The sequence below is a fragment of the Grus americana genome, chromosome 4 (genome assembly GCF_028858705.1).
Source record: "Grus americana isolate bGruAme1 chromosome 4, bGruAme1.mat, whole genome shotgun sequence".
Lineage (NCBI taxonomy): Eukaryota > Metazoa > Chordata > Aves > Gruiformes > Gruidae > Grus > Grus americana.
In genome coordinates, this window is record NC_072855.1 from 9,677,145 (window position 1) to 9,693,738 (window position 16,594).

Below are 16,594 nucleotides of genomic sequence, written 5' to 3' on the forward strand. Positions count from 1 at the left end.
CCAACACACAGATTCACCATAAATATTGACAACACTGAACTGAATTTATAGTGTTTGGCATTTAATAATAAACACAATGTATAGAGTTAAGCAGCATGAAATCCAGATATAAAGACATCCAACCAGTAAGTTAAAAAGAAATTTAAACATTTAAAAATGTTATACTCACATACAAGTCTGTCATCAAAACAGTTTTAAGACTACTGTTACTGAAGTTAAAGCTAATTTACTAACCTTCATCAATATGTAAAGCACAGTTGATCCCATCAAAATACACAAGACTGGAAGTTATCATACTATAAAAGCCTATCTAGTTCCACTAGTATATTAGGAAGCTATATAAAAATTTGATAACAGTCTACCAATGCACATGAAAGCAGAAGTATGAAAGCATCAGGATTCTGAATTGAAATGCCTATCATAATAAATCACAGAGCAAATTCAGGAGTCTAAAAAGTAAATTTAAAATTATTTTTCTTTGAAGAGTCCAGTATGAGTATGGACTGGTTTCAATGGAGAAGACAGGCCATAAGTTAAATTCCAAGATATCGGAAAGGTCTTAAAACAGATAGTCTTGAAAAGTACTTGAAAAAAGTTTCGGGTACATAACCCAACACATTTCTAACAAAACTTAATCTTCTTAGGAGAACTGTAAGGGAAACAATCACAGAATATCTGCCTTGGAGAACTCTCCTCTTCAGAAGCCGCACATTGCATTCATGTTCCAAAATCTGGAATGCCTTCTCTGCATTTATGTTTCAGTTCACATATCAAAGGTTCTCAGCATTCTTCCTTTTTGTGCTATACTGTGGAAATTAACACACAGGCTAGCAGCAGAGCAGCCTGAATGTAATTAATTCAAATAACCAACATATTACTTCATGTCAAAGAACTTTAACAAAACTGAGATTTGAACTCGGTGGGCAGATGCCAAAAGCCATAAAGCAGCATACAATCCAAACTTGATATCTGTGGTAGTTAAACATACATTGCAATGACAGATAAATGTTAGCCTTGATAAGCTAGTACTTATCATTCCATAAACTTGTGGACAGTTTACATTAACATGTTTTCCTTTCTTAAGAGTACATTGAAGTTTAAACATTAAGAACTTCAGTGCTGGTGAAATTCTAATCTTCCAGACCACTGGCTTTAGCCTCAGACTGCTGCTCAAGCTTCTCTACCATCTCTTTCAAGCAGTCTTCATCTTTGAAAAAATACACATACAAGTTTCTTTCCATCTGATGCAGCTTACTGGACTCTAAAAAGTTTCTCTTTGACTTCACATCAGCAATCAGATCCATAAGGAGTTGATTTAATTTATTTAAATCAACTTCCAGTTGATGAAACTGCTCAGTAAGTTCCTAACGAAAAATACAAGACAAAAAATTATTACTTATATTTCTAGTTCAGCTAGTGTATTAAAAAATATAGAAAAGTTTTTTACTTTTGGAAGCCACTTTTGTTTGTAAGTGAAAAGACATCACAAAAACCAGAAACACAGGTGATAAGGTATTCCATTCTATTTATGTAACTTTTGAGCTCCATGTAACAGTACTCACATCAGGTTATGAAAATGTAATTTCATTTACTTGTTTACTAAACCAGATGAGTTAAAACCATAAGAATCTGGCCCTCAACTAGACAGATGGTTAAATGACATTTTCAATCAATTACAAGTCTTCATGGCTAGTCAAATCTTAAAAGGGAACAAAAAACCACAAAAGAAAAAAGCCAATCCGATTTTAAAATTAAATCATTAATTACCAGCTACAATTTTCCCAACTGTCATTTTTATGATAGTTCAGTGTAAGTAGGCTAGTCACCTACTTGCACGTTATTTCCTTATTAAAGGAATTACTTTTCTTGATAAACAGCAGCAATAGGAAGAGATGCCAGTATGTTTTAAAAGGTAGCTCCAATCAATAAAAAGGTATTTGATTGATTTAATAACATGTAATCCTTAAATACCTATTGTTCCAATTACAAACTTTCATTTTTTAAATAAAAACTGTTCTATGCATTGCAAATTCACTTGACAGATGGAATTATTAAATATATTTTTATGTATTTAACCAAAGAAGTATTATGTAAGAGAAGACTTTCCTCAATCCACTTTGAGATATCTACAGTTATTTAAAAACTCTAACAAGCTGCATTTAACAACCCCTATTCCCATTTAAAAGAAGCTCTAAACCCAACACTTGGGAGCTCTGTAGCAGGATTGTCCTACTACCACTGTCCTTCAAAATTCTGATATTCTTATTTTGTCCAAATAAGCCACCTATGGCCAGGCTTTTTAAGGGGCTAAACTGTACTATTTGGGTGTTACGGGGGTGGGGAAAAAGCCCATCTGAAATAGAGAAATTTAAACAAAATTTCCAGTGACACCATATACAGATAACACATTTCCCACACCATAAACTTACTAGTAATACATTGACTGTATATGCCTTTGAAAGAAATTAAAAGTTAGATGCAACAATTTTCTTAGAAACAAAAAGTTATTACCTGCCAACATTTACAAAATCTAACATGTGCTAAGAACAATGTAAATACTGAGCCATCATCATTATGCTAATAAATTAGTGGCTGACACGTGGGAGCCAGTTTGTGTTTCTACCGCCTTCATACTAGATTTTTCTCAGTAAAAGAACATGATGCACATTTATGTAATAATTTTAGTAACTAAATAAGGGCTTACCCAACTACTGAGCTGTATCTCATTTCCTCCACGATACAGAGCATCCTGAAGGGTATCTACATCACTTTTTAGCTTGGACAAAAAGAGAGACTGTTCTTGAGAAGACGCTGCTAGCTGATCTTGTACTGTAGCACAGTCCTGCTTTAACTTCTGAGCCATCTTCTCCAGGTTTTTGTATGTTTTAAACAATTGCTGTTTATTTTCTCCTTCCAGAAGCTGATATAGCCTGTAACAAAGTTAGACACACAAGCATTTTTAAGTTTCCTAAGCACCACTGTCATTATTAGTCAAAAGATGTTCACGTTGAGAAGTCAGAGGACTAGTAAAGGACAGTACTGCTCAGGGTACTCTTACTACACTGCTTTATCTCCCACTGATTTCATGATTCTATCTATATACAGCTAGTACATGATTAACAGGACTCCAAAATATTTCAATATTAAATTAACAGCAATGAAATACCAATGTAACGGTTAAAAAGTACACAATGAATGCAAACAGAAGTTGACAGTGTGCTTTTGCCAACTATTTCCCGACACTTCAAGGACAGCAAAGATCCGATTGTTTTAAGTGGGGAAAAGCAGCAGACTTCAATGGCCAGTGAGAAATAAGGGAAATCTTTATAACATTTTCAAGCTTACTGGAGCATTTCCCATTTTCTATCTATGAAGAGACTGCTAAGAAATTCTTCAATTAGTTACGAGTCATGAAAAACACAGCAATACCTGCTGTACCAAACTGTACCCTTATGCTGCATCAGGAAGAGTCTAATATGATTACAGATAACTTTGCTCAGCTGCTACTACCACCTCTGCATATTAAAATCTTCAGGAGTTGAGCCCCAATATAGAATCAGATTGGCTTTAATAAGAGCAGGAGCTATATTTCAAAAGTAAGTGAGTTCTTTCAAGTGTCTTCTGCTTACAAACCCTTTAGGGTTTTAAACTTTTTTAACTTCTCTTCACAATCATGAACAACAACACATGCCTTTTTTTAAATTAAAAAAAAAAAGAGAGTGAAAATGTAGCCAGACAACATTCCAATGCAGTGATTTGGAGATTTAATAATAAACCTGAACAAAAATGTTATAAGTTGCCAATGCAAATGCACAATGGGAGCAAAATTAATGCTGCCTAATTCTTGCAGTTATTCAATGTGCAAGACCATACTCAGCTATCACTTAATTATTAAAAAACACTTAAAGCACCATTTTAAAGAAGGAGGAAAAGTCTCACATTGTCACCTATAATTATACAATACACCTCATCAAAACGTTTAGAGTTTTGAAGCAACAGCAACACAGCACACATTCCTAATGTATCACCTGAGCTACAAGGAGACTGAATTACTTAGATGGTGAAAAAGCAGGCTCCTACACGGGTGACAGGACACTGAAGCCAGATGGCAAGTAAAGCAGTAAAAAATGAGCTAAACACATTTCACACAAATACGTTCACAGAGCTGTTCCTCTCCTCTACCACACGGGGGTTTTTGCAGGCTAAGCTGATGAGGCCATGAACACGATCTGGGAAATGTTATTAACAGCTCTCTACATCTCTACTTCTACAACACCTTTCAAGAGGTCCTAGATCAGGGCACCATATAAGACAGGCTTGGCTTTAACATTCATTATATTCTGGATATTGCTTGGGAATGCTTCAGCAATATTAACAAGACTGACAATTGACCAGTTTTTCCTCAGGCAAGCCTGAACATAATTTGAAAGGATAAGCAAGAGGCAAATCTCATACCTTGAAAGCTTTGGTTCTGGAGAATTCAAAATACTAATTAGCTAAAGCAAGCTAAGAACTTAGCACTAGAAAAGGCTTAGCTTGCCTAAGCCTTTATCTCCTCAATATTATTTCAAAGTAAGTCAAAGTTCAACAGTGACTGTAATGCTCACCTGCAAGAGAAACCATCCTTTGAACTAATTGTGTTTCTTGGCTTGGCATGTTGAGTTTGCTCAGATATCACCTGTAGTCTCTCTTGCAACTCGTTACTGCTCTGTTTCAGAGATTCTACTAAACTCTCAAGTTGACAGCAGACCTCCTTGTGTTTCTTCAATTCCATTTCATAGGCTAGCTCAATAAGTTCAAATGATGCTTTCTGTCTTACCAAATGCCTACATATTTCATCTTGTCTTGAAGCATGATAGTCCTGCTGAGCAATCTGACGATCCAAGTATTCTTTCACCACTGGCGCGCTCAAATGGCGTGCATTCTCTTTCAGAAGAGGAAGCAGCTCTTTGTTTATCTGAATTATTTCTTGTCTAATTGTTGAAATTTCATCATTTAAATGAGATATCTTAGCAACAAGGTTTTCCTGTTTTCCAATACCCTGCATAAAGCAAAATACTTGTCAATTTCTTCATAGTTCCCTTCAAGCCACTTCCCTAAGACATTTCTTCAGTTCAAACAAGATGTACTTACGTTACATTAAAATAACTACATCTTTTGTATTTACAAAATTAAAACTCCACAAGCAGTTTTACAGAACTTTATAAGATAAGTCAAATACAGATTTAAAAAGTAGATATTGAAAAAATGTATTTCAATAAATAGTCATTTCATTCCATTGCAGGGCCAGGAAAAACAGTTTATTGTGAAAAAAAAATAGAAGAGCTATAATTTTACTTAGCACCCAGATTTCAAGCATGTCTAATTGACATTTCACATACAAACATAGTTTTTTATATTCAGTCAGATGACCATCAACACTGCTATCAGAATCAATCTTTTTCAAATTACTCTAATCAATCAAGTCCTATACGCTAGTCATCCATAAATGTAAATATACAAACTGACATAATGCCTCAAATTAGTCCGTGACTGGCGTAAGCTAATATTTTTCCTTCTGTTAGGATTTCTTCACATTCTTAAATTCCAGTAGTCATATCTGCCTGTCACTCACTTGTTGAGAGATTTCTGGGGCTTCAACTATCCAATCCATTTCTTTGGTATTTAAAACACATCATCATAATACCACCATATTACAAATACTTGAGTTTCAAAAGAGTTCAGCGAACTAAAACTTTTCAAGTTTATGCTATGGAATATAAACAGGAATACATTTATCATATTAGCTCCTCGATACCACAAAATTACAACCAAAGTTAAGCTTTTGTTTCTTGTGCAAACAACTGAGAGCCAGTTATAATTTGAAATGTCAAAGTTAAACTAAACTGGAAAGGTACTACTAAATTCTAGGGGTTTTAAGGTAATAATTCTGGAAAGTAGAATTAAAGATACTCTGCCATACCAAAGAATTTCTAAATATAGAAACTGGAGCTATTGCACAAAAGGAGTTTTGTGAGCAAGACAAGAATTTCATAAAAGTGCAATTTTACTATGTAAAAATAGTTGAAATAGCAAAACCTCAGCAATTCCTTTCACTAGATTCAGTTGAACACACTTGCCTGTTTAAAACCCCCCTACTTTCTATCACCTTTTGCAGCTTACCGTGTTCAATGACTGCAGGATGCTCTCTGCACATTTTATAGCTGAATTCATGATCTCATCTTTAACTTGCATCTGAATTAGCTGATGTTGAGCACAAATATACGCTGTCTGGAGCCTGGCCAGCTCTTGACTCTCTTCACAAACTTTATTAGTCTCATCATAAGTGACTTGTTTGCTTATATCCACAAGCTGAAAGCTGTCTTCATGTGATTTTTCAACCCATTCAGACATACCTTGATAAAAATGTTTTTTTATGTACGAGGTAAGTGCTGCAGTGCTTTGTTCTTCCTGAGACAAATACTTGTCCAAAGAAAGTTGGGAAAAAAACACCAGAGGTGCACTTGATCCTTGGTCTGAATCTGAAGCAGTGAAGAAAGAGGCCAGTTTCTTAGCTGCATCCGTAAGAGACAGCAGTTCATTATTAAGCTTCTTATTTGCTGCAGTAAACACTTCCAGGCCTTCTTTCAAATCTTTATGTGCTTCTTCCTCTCTGCTTTTTAATGTTTGTAACATATGGCTGTTTGCAGAAACCATCATTTGAAGCTTATTATGCCGATGAATTTGAAGTTCTTTTAACTTCTGAAGAGTTTGAAGTTCATCCTCTAATCTCTTCAGTTCCTCCTCATCTTCCTCCTCCTCTTGGCTACTGGTCTTTGAATCCATAGGCTTCAATGTTTTAAGGACTTCATCCAGTGCATTTCCTTCCAAAATGGGCTTACCAGACTCAAGAAGACTATCAAAATCTTGCATTTCTTTTTTAGATACCACATTCTGCACATTTACATTTCCACAAAACCACTCCAGAAACGATTTGTCTTCTGACAACTCAAACAGCCAGTCAAAATCTTCTCCATTAAGCTCATCAGCTTTTGGATATCCAATTTTCTTAAGAGTTTCCACAAAATCATTTCCACAGCTCATGATTAAAATATTTTTGTAAGCACAAAAGATCCAAAGATATGAAAAAATCTGGGGTATTATTCCAGTTGTATTTTTTTGGTCATTTTAAATGAATATTCAGTATTTTAATAAAAAGAGTCTGCACAGGAAAAAGGAAGTATCAGATCACACCACAAAACTGAATGCTATTCTGGATTAGAGTGGCTATTCAAAGACTAGAAACCACTTTTTATTTCAGGGATGTCTTAATGTGTTTTGTTCATCAAATTGGGACACATTTTTACATCAATTAAATCCCTGATCTCTGCAAACACTTATGTTTTTCCTTAATTCACATAAATTTACTATTAAAATAGAATACTACTATTAATTTAAAAGCAACAGGTGTAAATATTAACTCATTGACCTGCAAAAGTTATTTACTTAAATAGTTTTCCTCATATGAAATAAAAACCCCCACCCACAGTCATTTTAACTCTTCCAAAATGAAAGCTTTCAGCTTGTTCTAAAAACAAAACTACAGTGATGTTACACTGCACTTCAAGATCTTGCTTATAAAGATTTTTTTTACTTCAGCAGCAAGCAGAATCTTGTCTTCTAAACCTTCATTTTAAAGTTTACTCTGAAAATGGAACAAGAAATCCTTTAACATAAAAATATCTCCACATAATAATGCAGTTCTTTGACCAATTATAAAAAACTTAAATTGAGTTGTTATCAGTGTAAATACTCTTGTGAAAATAGTCATAGCCTAAAAGTTACAAGAAAAAGGAGTTTGCTGTTTTGCTGTTACCCAGCAAACAAATCATTAGCTTTGAAATCCTAAAAAGAGCAAAACAGACAGCTAAGAACAGCATGAATTATCAAAAAAGTCAGGAGACCTTGTCTGCAATATTCTGGTAATATCCAGGTGGGTTTTTTTAAATTGGTATTGCTTAATACTTTGTCTCTAAAACATACATTCCACCAGTAAACCGCACTATGCCAGCCAGCCAGGAGGGCATGAGGGCTGAACAAGTAAATACATACAGACTTTCAGAAAGATGCATTTCATGTAGTTTAGAGTTACAGATTATATAAGAAATAGAATTTGTTATGCAAGCTTCATGTCACAGGGCAGCCTTCCAACTGCCCTCTGCTTTCCATGGTAAAAAAGGGCTGTCATCAAAATAAATAAATAAAAGAGAGTGCACATAGCTTTATGTATGTATGTGTACGCAGATCATTAAGGCGCGCTGACAATGCCGCTCAAGCCGTCATCAAACACCAAAAATAGTATCTTCGGACCCCCGAGGAAGATACCCACCATCCCCGGCCCCAGCACGGGGACGCCCGATCGCTAGAACCACCTCAGCCCGCACGAGTGGGCCCCCCAAGGGCTTTCTCCCAGCGCCGACGAGCCCAAACACCCACCGGCCAGATCCCAACTCTGAGGCAGCTGCTGCCTACAAGCCTCAAGGGAATCTCAGCTAATAGCTGACCCCACGCAGGACAGGGCGGGACAAGGAGACGGAGGGGAGAGGGGACGCCGAGGTGGCTGTGCCCCTCCCGGTGCGAGCGAGCCCCGACCCCACATCACTCGATACTCACCACAGGGCTCTGCTTCAGCGACTGCACAGAGAGGAGGGGAGAGGAGAGACCCAGAAAATGGCGGGAAGACTGAGGAAACGCGTCGGCAGCGTCCCCGCCCCAGGCAGACAGAGCCGGGCCCGAGCCCCGCGCGGAGGGGGCGGGGCCGCCGGCCGTTAGCAGCGCCAAAGGCTCGAAACGCCCGCCACGCGCTAGTCTCGCGCGGCCTCCCCACCCCAAAGCGCAGCTCGCCACCTCTCAGCCGCAGACTGCGCCTGCGCGAACACGCCTCTCCCCCCGTTCGCCCGCAGAGCCGCCCGCGCACGCGCGCCTCGCCCACCTCGCGCCAATGGGGGCGAAGGGCCGGCGCTGGCCAACCTCAACCTCCGCGCAGGCCCGCTGACCAGTGACGTCACGTGGGCGGGAGACCCGCGGCGGGGCGGGGTTCTGCGCGGGGAGCGGGGGCGGGGTCTGGCGCGGCGCGGCCGTCCTTCCCCTCAGGGGGAGTCGCCTGAGCCCCGCCGCTGGGAGGGGTTGGTGCGGCTGCGCTCTGCTTCCCTGGCCGCAGCCTGGGATCGTTCTTTTTGGGGCCCATTGCGGCCAGCTTGTGGGAGTCCTGACTACGATTTGACGTTGCTCAGCTTTGACCAAAACCGGGCCTCAAGAGCTGTGTGTCCACCAGCCTCCCGGAAGCTGAGAGACATGGCTGATGGTGGCCACTTCTACCGCCCCTCTGTCCACAATTGCTGTATTAGTGATTTATCCCTGCTTAGTCCTTTTAGTATTTTGTCATGGAGTTTATGTCTGTGAATTTGTCTAATGCCTTTTTGAACCTGCTGATAGCCCCCAAAACTTCACAAGGCAACAAATTCCAGAATGTCACTACATGCTGTTTAGAAAAACTCTTAATTGTTTTTTAATCCTCTCCTAATCCCATCAAATGATTCTTGGCTCTAATGTTGCAGGATTTGATGAATACCACCTCTGCACTTACCTTACCTGCAGCTTTCTACATAATTCAGACGCCACAAATAAATTTCCCTTCAGCTCTGCCCTCTCCACTTCGGAGAGTTCTGAAATTTGGCCTCTCTAAAGCAAGTGCTCCGTTCCCCAATGATTTCAGTTGTGCTCCTCTGTACTTCTATAACATCACCATGCTTTGCTCGAGGTGCAGAGACGAGATGGCACGCGCTCCTCCAGGTGTGGGTGCCCCAAGATTTCCTACAAAATCCTTGTTTCCGATGCCCTTCCTTGCGATGCTCCCTGTTTTCTCGGCTTTTTGGCTGCTGCTGCTGCTCACGGACCCACCAGAAAGCTCTGGGCAATGATTGCGGAACCTCTTCTGCATCATGAGGGCTGGTTCGGAGTTGAACATCGTGTAAACTTTTCACTAAGTTTGAGCATTCTTTGTCAGCCACTCGAGGTTAGCCATCTTTATTTCCTGCTTACATTTCACGTGCCATGTTTTTCAGGGCTTCCCTGCTTGCCTCATGATTTCCTCCTTAACTTTCTCATGTAGTCGTGCAGGGGGGAGGCTTAGGCCACGGTTTTCTATTTGCATCAGACATTTCACCTGGGCTTCTAGTCCAGTATTTTTTAAGCCTTCTGGGTGTTTGTAGACATCTTTTGAACTGCTCATTTAGGGTTTTCTGGCATTTTTGCCCATTTTTGCATAGACTGTTTTCTTAAAATTGAGTATCGCTTTGCTTTATTTGTCTTGCTCTTTCTTCTGACAGTGTTAAGCTTAATTATATTGTGGCTGCTACTATGGAGCAGCTCACCCACTAATAGCTTGAATTAGATCCTCTGTGCTGCTGAAGACTAAATTGAGAATGGTGTTTTGTTTTTTTTCTTCTTGTGGTTTCTACGGCCAGTTAAAGAAATCATTTATTGCATCCAGAAATGTTATCTCTACATTTCACCCTGATGAGGCATTGACCCAGCCTGTATGTAGGTGGCTGAGCCCTCCCACCACATGTCCTAAATGTGCAGCAGCTTCTCTAATCTCACTTAATGCAATTGTTGAAATGAATCAACACAGGGAAATGAGCAACCTGGCAGCTCGGCACAGCTAAGACTAACCTGCATGAGGTTTTCTAGATCAAGATCAGCACCTGTATTGCCTGCAAAGTGCCGTATGTTGATTTCTGGTATCGTGGTCTGTGCAAGACATTTTTAAATTAAACCCTGACCTGGCAGTGAGTTCTCATGGGTAAAAAGAGCTGTACTGTTGAATTCCTCACCATCAGATTACAGCCTGATATGCGGCTGCAATTTAGGCTAGCTGAAGTTTTCAAATCATCTTGCAGACAGAGTGCATTGCGTCTTGCCGATGGGGAAGGAACAAAAGCCTTCAGTAGCTTCTTTCATAAGATGAAGCCATTTCAGTTCAGTCAGTTACTTGCACTAAAATCAGCTTCTCCTACAGAAGTATTTTGGAGGCTCGTCCCTCACAGTATTGTTTCCTTTTAATTTCATAAATATCGGTGTTACTCATGTAAAAAATGCTCAAGTAAAAGCAAACTTTAAACACCTAGAAAACTCTCAAATTCTCCTGGCCTGAAAGCAATTCAGCTCTGTGACTGAAGTCCACAACCTAGATGAAAGAAGACACATCTGAAAAAAAGATTGTCTATCTTTTGCCTGTCCAATTGTCTATCTGGATTGCTGCAAGTAATGCCTTCAGTTCCCTGCGTGATGGTTCCTCTCCTTCCTTCCAGACTCACACGCATATGATGTCCCACCTCCCTCATGGCCTTTCACAAAACCTATGTGCCCATCTGTTTAGCTGGGCAAGCAGGACTATATGCTCATTCTGTAGCTGGTTCGGAGCTACATGTGTGCTGGCACTGGTAGCCACCTCTAAAAAGAGTGAAGAGCTGAACTGGACCAGCCTTCGGTCATGGTCAGTGCAGGAAATGATTTATTTCTCTTTCTACCCAGACATGGAATTTTCCTGGAAGTTTTCACCACGGATTATCGCTGTAGCTTCCATCCTATCTCTGCTTTGTCAAATTTGGTGAAAATTAGCCTGAAGGTTGAAAAGTTATCAAGGAAAGGAGGAGGGGAACAGATGGACGAAAGAGGAGTTGACAGACAGCATGATCTCATAATCCCCGCTGGCATAGGAATTCAGGCTAGAATTGAAATATTTTAGGTCAGAACATTGTGCACTTAAACTTCTCATTTTGAAAGAACAAGCCCGTAATGTGAAACAAATTTTCATTTGTTAGACCATTGATCGGCTTTTAGGGCAGAGATTAAACAACAGCCTTCCCCTACAAACACGTTACAAACCTATCTTCAAAATTTCTTACAGCCCCTTTCCCCACCCAGCCACAGCCCCCAGTGCTTCAGGGTTTGCTTTTGCAGCTCCTTATAGGTCAAGATTGTTTTACTTTGATTCATTTTTTTTTCTTGGTTGTGCTCAGTCAAAACATAATTAAAAGCTTACCTTACCCTTTTTTTCCATGCTAGGAGCAGTTTTGCATCTGTGTCTGAGAACCAGAGACGTTGCTTAGATAGCATGTTGCCTTTACAAGGCATTTTATGGTGGATTCCAGCAGATTAAGACATAGACATTTTTGGAAGGATGTCTGCAAGCTCTGCACTATTCCATCGATGCCATGTTACATTTGTTCCACTGCAAAGTATGACATCGTTGTGCCTGATACCTCAGAGAGAAGCTATCAGTTACCCATTGGTCAAGGCTGTAAAAAACAGCCGAGGAGCGCAGTTGCCATCATCTAGGCATTGCAGCTGGCCTATATAAACCCTCCCACTGGGATACATCTGCCAGATAAAAAACTCTTATAAAAGTGTTTTGCTTAATATTGCTTTATAGGGTTTTGGTTTGGTTTGTGAAAAACAAAACAAAACCAAAAATGAAGAGAGAAGACATGGAAATAAGTTTTGAGCTGATGAGCTGCAACAGTGCAGAAGCTTTTTCATTTTGCATCATACTGCACATCTGCGCGTAGCAGCAGCAGCTACAGATTGCTGGAGTACCAACCACTCTTTGGAAACACCCTGTCCTAAAAGGTAATTCATTGCTTTAAGCAAATTTATATTCTGAATTAAGCGCAGCTTTTGAAGTGCCATGTGAACTTTTCTTATAACCAAGTCAGAAGACAGAAATTTGGCACCAGCTTGCTTTCTCTCACAAGCACGTGTATCTTCTCTCCAGAAGAACAGCAGATTTCATTCTGGGACCTTGTATTCCCAGAAAAGCAGGTCAAAGTGATTAGTTTTCTTCAGCTTTCTTGGATTCAATGCCATAAATATAAAAGAAGCGCCTACACGTTTGGGCCAACACTACTAACGTATTAAGGCATATGATGCACAAGGTTGGTTTTGGTTTTTTTTCCCTAGGAAATTCTTTGTTTACTCTTCTGTAAGACTGTCCTATATTGGATTAAAAACCTGAGCGGGGCTGATCAGCTGGGCTGTTTGCAAATGGGTTTTGTTTGTAAGAAACTGAACCTTTGTGTGGGAACATACACCAGAACTCAGCAGGGGCCTCAGTGGGGTCTGTGAAGGACCAGCCTGATCCTTCTTGCTTCCTTGCTCTGCTCCTTCTCTCCCATCAGATTCCAGCCAGCTCCTCCCCAGTGGGGCAGCGGTTCCTTTGCACAGCAGTGACACAGCAGAACAAGCTTTTGGGAGGGAGGGAGGCTTTTATAGACCTGCGTCCTCAGCCTGGGGAGTGGAAAATCATAGTGGGCAAAAGGGAATCAGCCTCCTACCAGCAGCAATCCAAACACAGCTCTTCTGGCAGCAGGAATACCCACCCTCCACTCCTCTTCTGTCCACCACACCATAATCCTACCGTTCTTGCCACGCCATGGTCCTTAAAAACACTAGGTAATTCACAGTCTCTAGAATAACAATAACTGAGAACTTTGCCATTGAAACCACTTTAAATTACCTCTTTTAGAGCAAGCTGATGGTTATTTCATCATGAATTTAATTACAGTTTAAGGCTCTTTTCCATTTAAATAGGCTTTGACAAAACATTTTCATCCTGATAGGCAAGGCAAGCTTCTGGACTTTAATATTAATATTAAATTTGAAACATCCATCACTAGCAAAATGAGGAAACTTACTTTTCTTTTAAACAAATGATAAGACATTACAAATATCAGGAAAGAAGCTGTACAGGTCATAAACTGTACAGGATTGACAAAAATAGTGCCACCACATTTGTCATAATTCTGTTACCCCATGCAAATCTTTCTTGAGCTGAAAAATGTGGTGCTGTCCCAAAATATATCACTGCTAAATGTTTATTATAGCTTTTGTCCTCTTGGAGATACAATAAGCTAGTGATGTGCTGGATTGTATTTTATACTTATTCTGTGATAGTGGTCATTTCAAAGAAAGCTTTGATTAAAAAAATAGTTTACTATGCTGTGCACATGAGTATTTTTACTGATTCAGCAGGTCAGCTTATTTGAATCAAACATAAACATATTGGCAAACTACTCGCCATGATTTCGGCTACAAACTACTAATTCTGTATTTTAAAGACATCGCTGTATTTAAATGCAACATGCTTGACAAACAAACAAGAACCAGCGGATGTCACACACTACAGCTGAGAGTATAACAATGCAATTTGCAGAAGCTTTTCAGTTCTGTCCCTCCTCTCATCTCCTAGTAACAAACTAAAATGCTTTTTTTTGCCTGGCTGTACATCACTTGCGATGTGACTTTCATATTCGACAAAATACCCAAGCAGGACTTGTACACTCCCTTTTAATGCCGTTTTTTTCCTATCATCTTGTGCAGAGCTGGAGTGATTTCAAGTATAATTACTTAGAACAGACACTAATGCATTTCAGTTTGCACTTTGTTTTACAGGTTGATTTGTCTTCAGAAATGTAATAGTGGAAATTTATACAACACCCGTGGTTAGAGACAAATAACTTTAATGACTATTGGGGTTGCATTGGGCCAATATATGTAAAAGAACTTTAATTTAAATAGCACTCCAACCTTCATACCATACTATTAATATGAATTGCTAAAACTCAGTGAGCTCCTTGTGAAATAGTCGCTAAGCCTATATGAAAAGATTTGCAAAGAGAAGAAACGCTATACACAAACCCCAAATGATGAAAAATTTTAAAAACCTGAAAAACCACAACAAAAAGGTATAAGAAGTTGTGTTTACATTATGACGAGATAATGATACAACACAATAGTCTGTGCACTACAGAACGTAGCAAGCACCATGTACGTGCATACAAATGAATCTGTACAGTGTAATACATCTCACGGACACGAACCACTCGCTAACAACACCTTTAGGTAACAATTTGACCCGTAAACAGCAGAAGGCTCTGTCAGTGCTTCGCATGCACCAAAATGTCATCACTTAAAAATCCATATCGCACAGACCCTTTCAATGACATAAATCATGTGTAACCACATTTTAATGCCTCTCGTGCAAAATGGAAGGAAGACATTCTGAAACTGGCTCTGCATTGCCAACAGGCGAGTCCCTGGCTGGCCGTGCCTCCCCGGGAACCCTCTGCTCAGCTTAGTTTACAACACTGCAGATAGAAACAACAGCCGTGGTGACCAAATGGTTTCTGATATTTTCTGTTTCATGTATCCCCTGTGTTTTAGTTCTAGGTAGTTACACAACATTCTTGGACATTTCTTTTGCAGCTACCAATTAACAACAGTGCATTTAGTTGGTATTAGTATAAGTATGGCTCTTCCTTAAAAGTAGCTAAAGGGATTAGATTGTCCTTCCACCAACTTTGGAAAGTGCAAGTTAGTGGATTAAATATCAACACTGTCACTGGCTCGTACAACACACAAACCCAATGGCCTCTAGTAGTAAAAAAACCAACCCCCCCCCCAGATTTCTGAAACAGTATTTAGTTTTGCAGACATTCCATTATCAACACCATCATAAAATAGAAGTGTATAAAATTAATATTCCTTGATTAAAAGCTGTGATGATGTGGTTCTTTTAAAAAATGCGTTTCTTTTCCACAGGGCTGATCTGCGAGGATGATAAAATTCACCAATAATTACCAGTCTGGTATAAATTTGGTAAAATGGTGAAAGAGATCACCTGTCACAGCAGCAGACCGTGCTGTAAATACCTCCAAGAAAAGCAGAAGTACATCCTGCGGCTGAACACACCCCGGGGCTTGGAGCAGGAGCAGGTCTGCAGGCTGAACTCATGCGCACACAACTTCACCTCTTTCTGTTCCCCAGTTCTCTTCTGGCATTTACATTCATCCACTGAAATGGGTTATGCAAAGTGCACAGTAGGATGCTCAGAATACCGGTATTTATCACAGTAATTTATTTGTAGATCAAGAACTTTTTTTTTTTACAAAATGATGATAGGCTGTGTGTGGTATAGCTGAACCCATAACTCCTCAATGTCAACACAAATCACCGTTCAAGGTCAGTAAAAGTCTTAATTCTTTAAGTTGGATGTAAATTGTATTAGACTTCAATTCTTTTTTTTTTTCCACTCCAACTCTTACATTAAGAAATTAGTACTTAGGATAGAAACTCGTCTGTAAACACCAGCTGTAAAACTGTCCTTCTGATGGATTTTTGGGGGCCTTTTACTTCTGCTTCCACCTGATGGACCTCACTCTGAACTGAGTTTGGTTTTGCAGAGGACAAGACAGGATCCAGGTTCTGGGTAGCAATGTGTTGTGGAGTTTCTACTGGCCAAACCCTGCTCTTTTCAGAAGATAAATAAACAAGCTGCAATGGGCCAGGGCGTACGTGCTGAGCGGAGAGGATGGGCGTGAAGAAGGATGCAGCCTCTGAACTGCAGTGGAGAATCTGCAGAAAAAGCTAATGATTTCAGGCTGGTTTATTTATGCCTCTCTCCTGTGATGGCAGAGAGTACACTCACAGAGCTAGAGGAAGAGCTAACCCAGGAGCAAGGAGGAGGCGTACATCCTCCCGACACCTGCGTGCC

The 16,594-nt window shown here is 39.8% G+C and overlaps 1 protein-coding gene across 4 annotated transcripts in view; it reads right to left on the reverse strand.

The window, feature by feature from the left end:
- The window catches only part of HAUS3 (HAUS augmin like complex subunit 3), an 81,129-nt gene extending 72,338 nt beyond the window's left edge, over positions 1 to 8,791 (reverse strand). For 2 of the 4 annotated variants that reach the window (XM_054825092.1, XM_054825093.1), the window contains exon 1: positions 8,653 to 8,788. Coding sequence is in view for 2 of the 4 variants with exons in the window: in XM_054825091.1 (XP_054681066.1) it covers positions 1,131 to 1,364; positions 2,705 to 2,930; positions 4,608 to 5,041; positions 6,163 to 7,083 (1,815 nt within the window). In the remaining 2 variants the exon portion in view is untranslated. Of the gene's footprint in view, positions 1 to 44; positions 1,365 to 2,704; positions 2,931 to 4,607; positions 5,042 to 6,162; positions 7,685 to 8,652 lie in introns of those variants that run through there. The other 2 variants (XM_054825091.1, XM_054825090.1) reach the window with 2 other exon arrangements.
- Between the last annotated feature and the right edge of the window lie 7,803 nt (positions 8,792 to 16,594).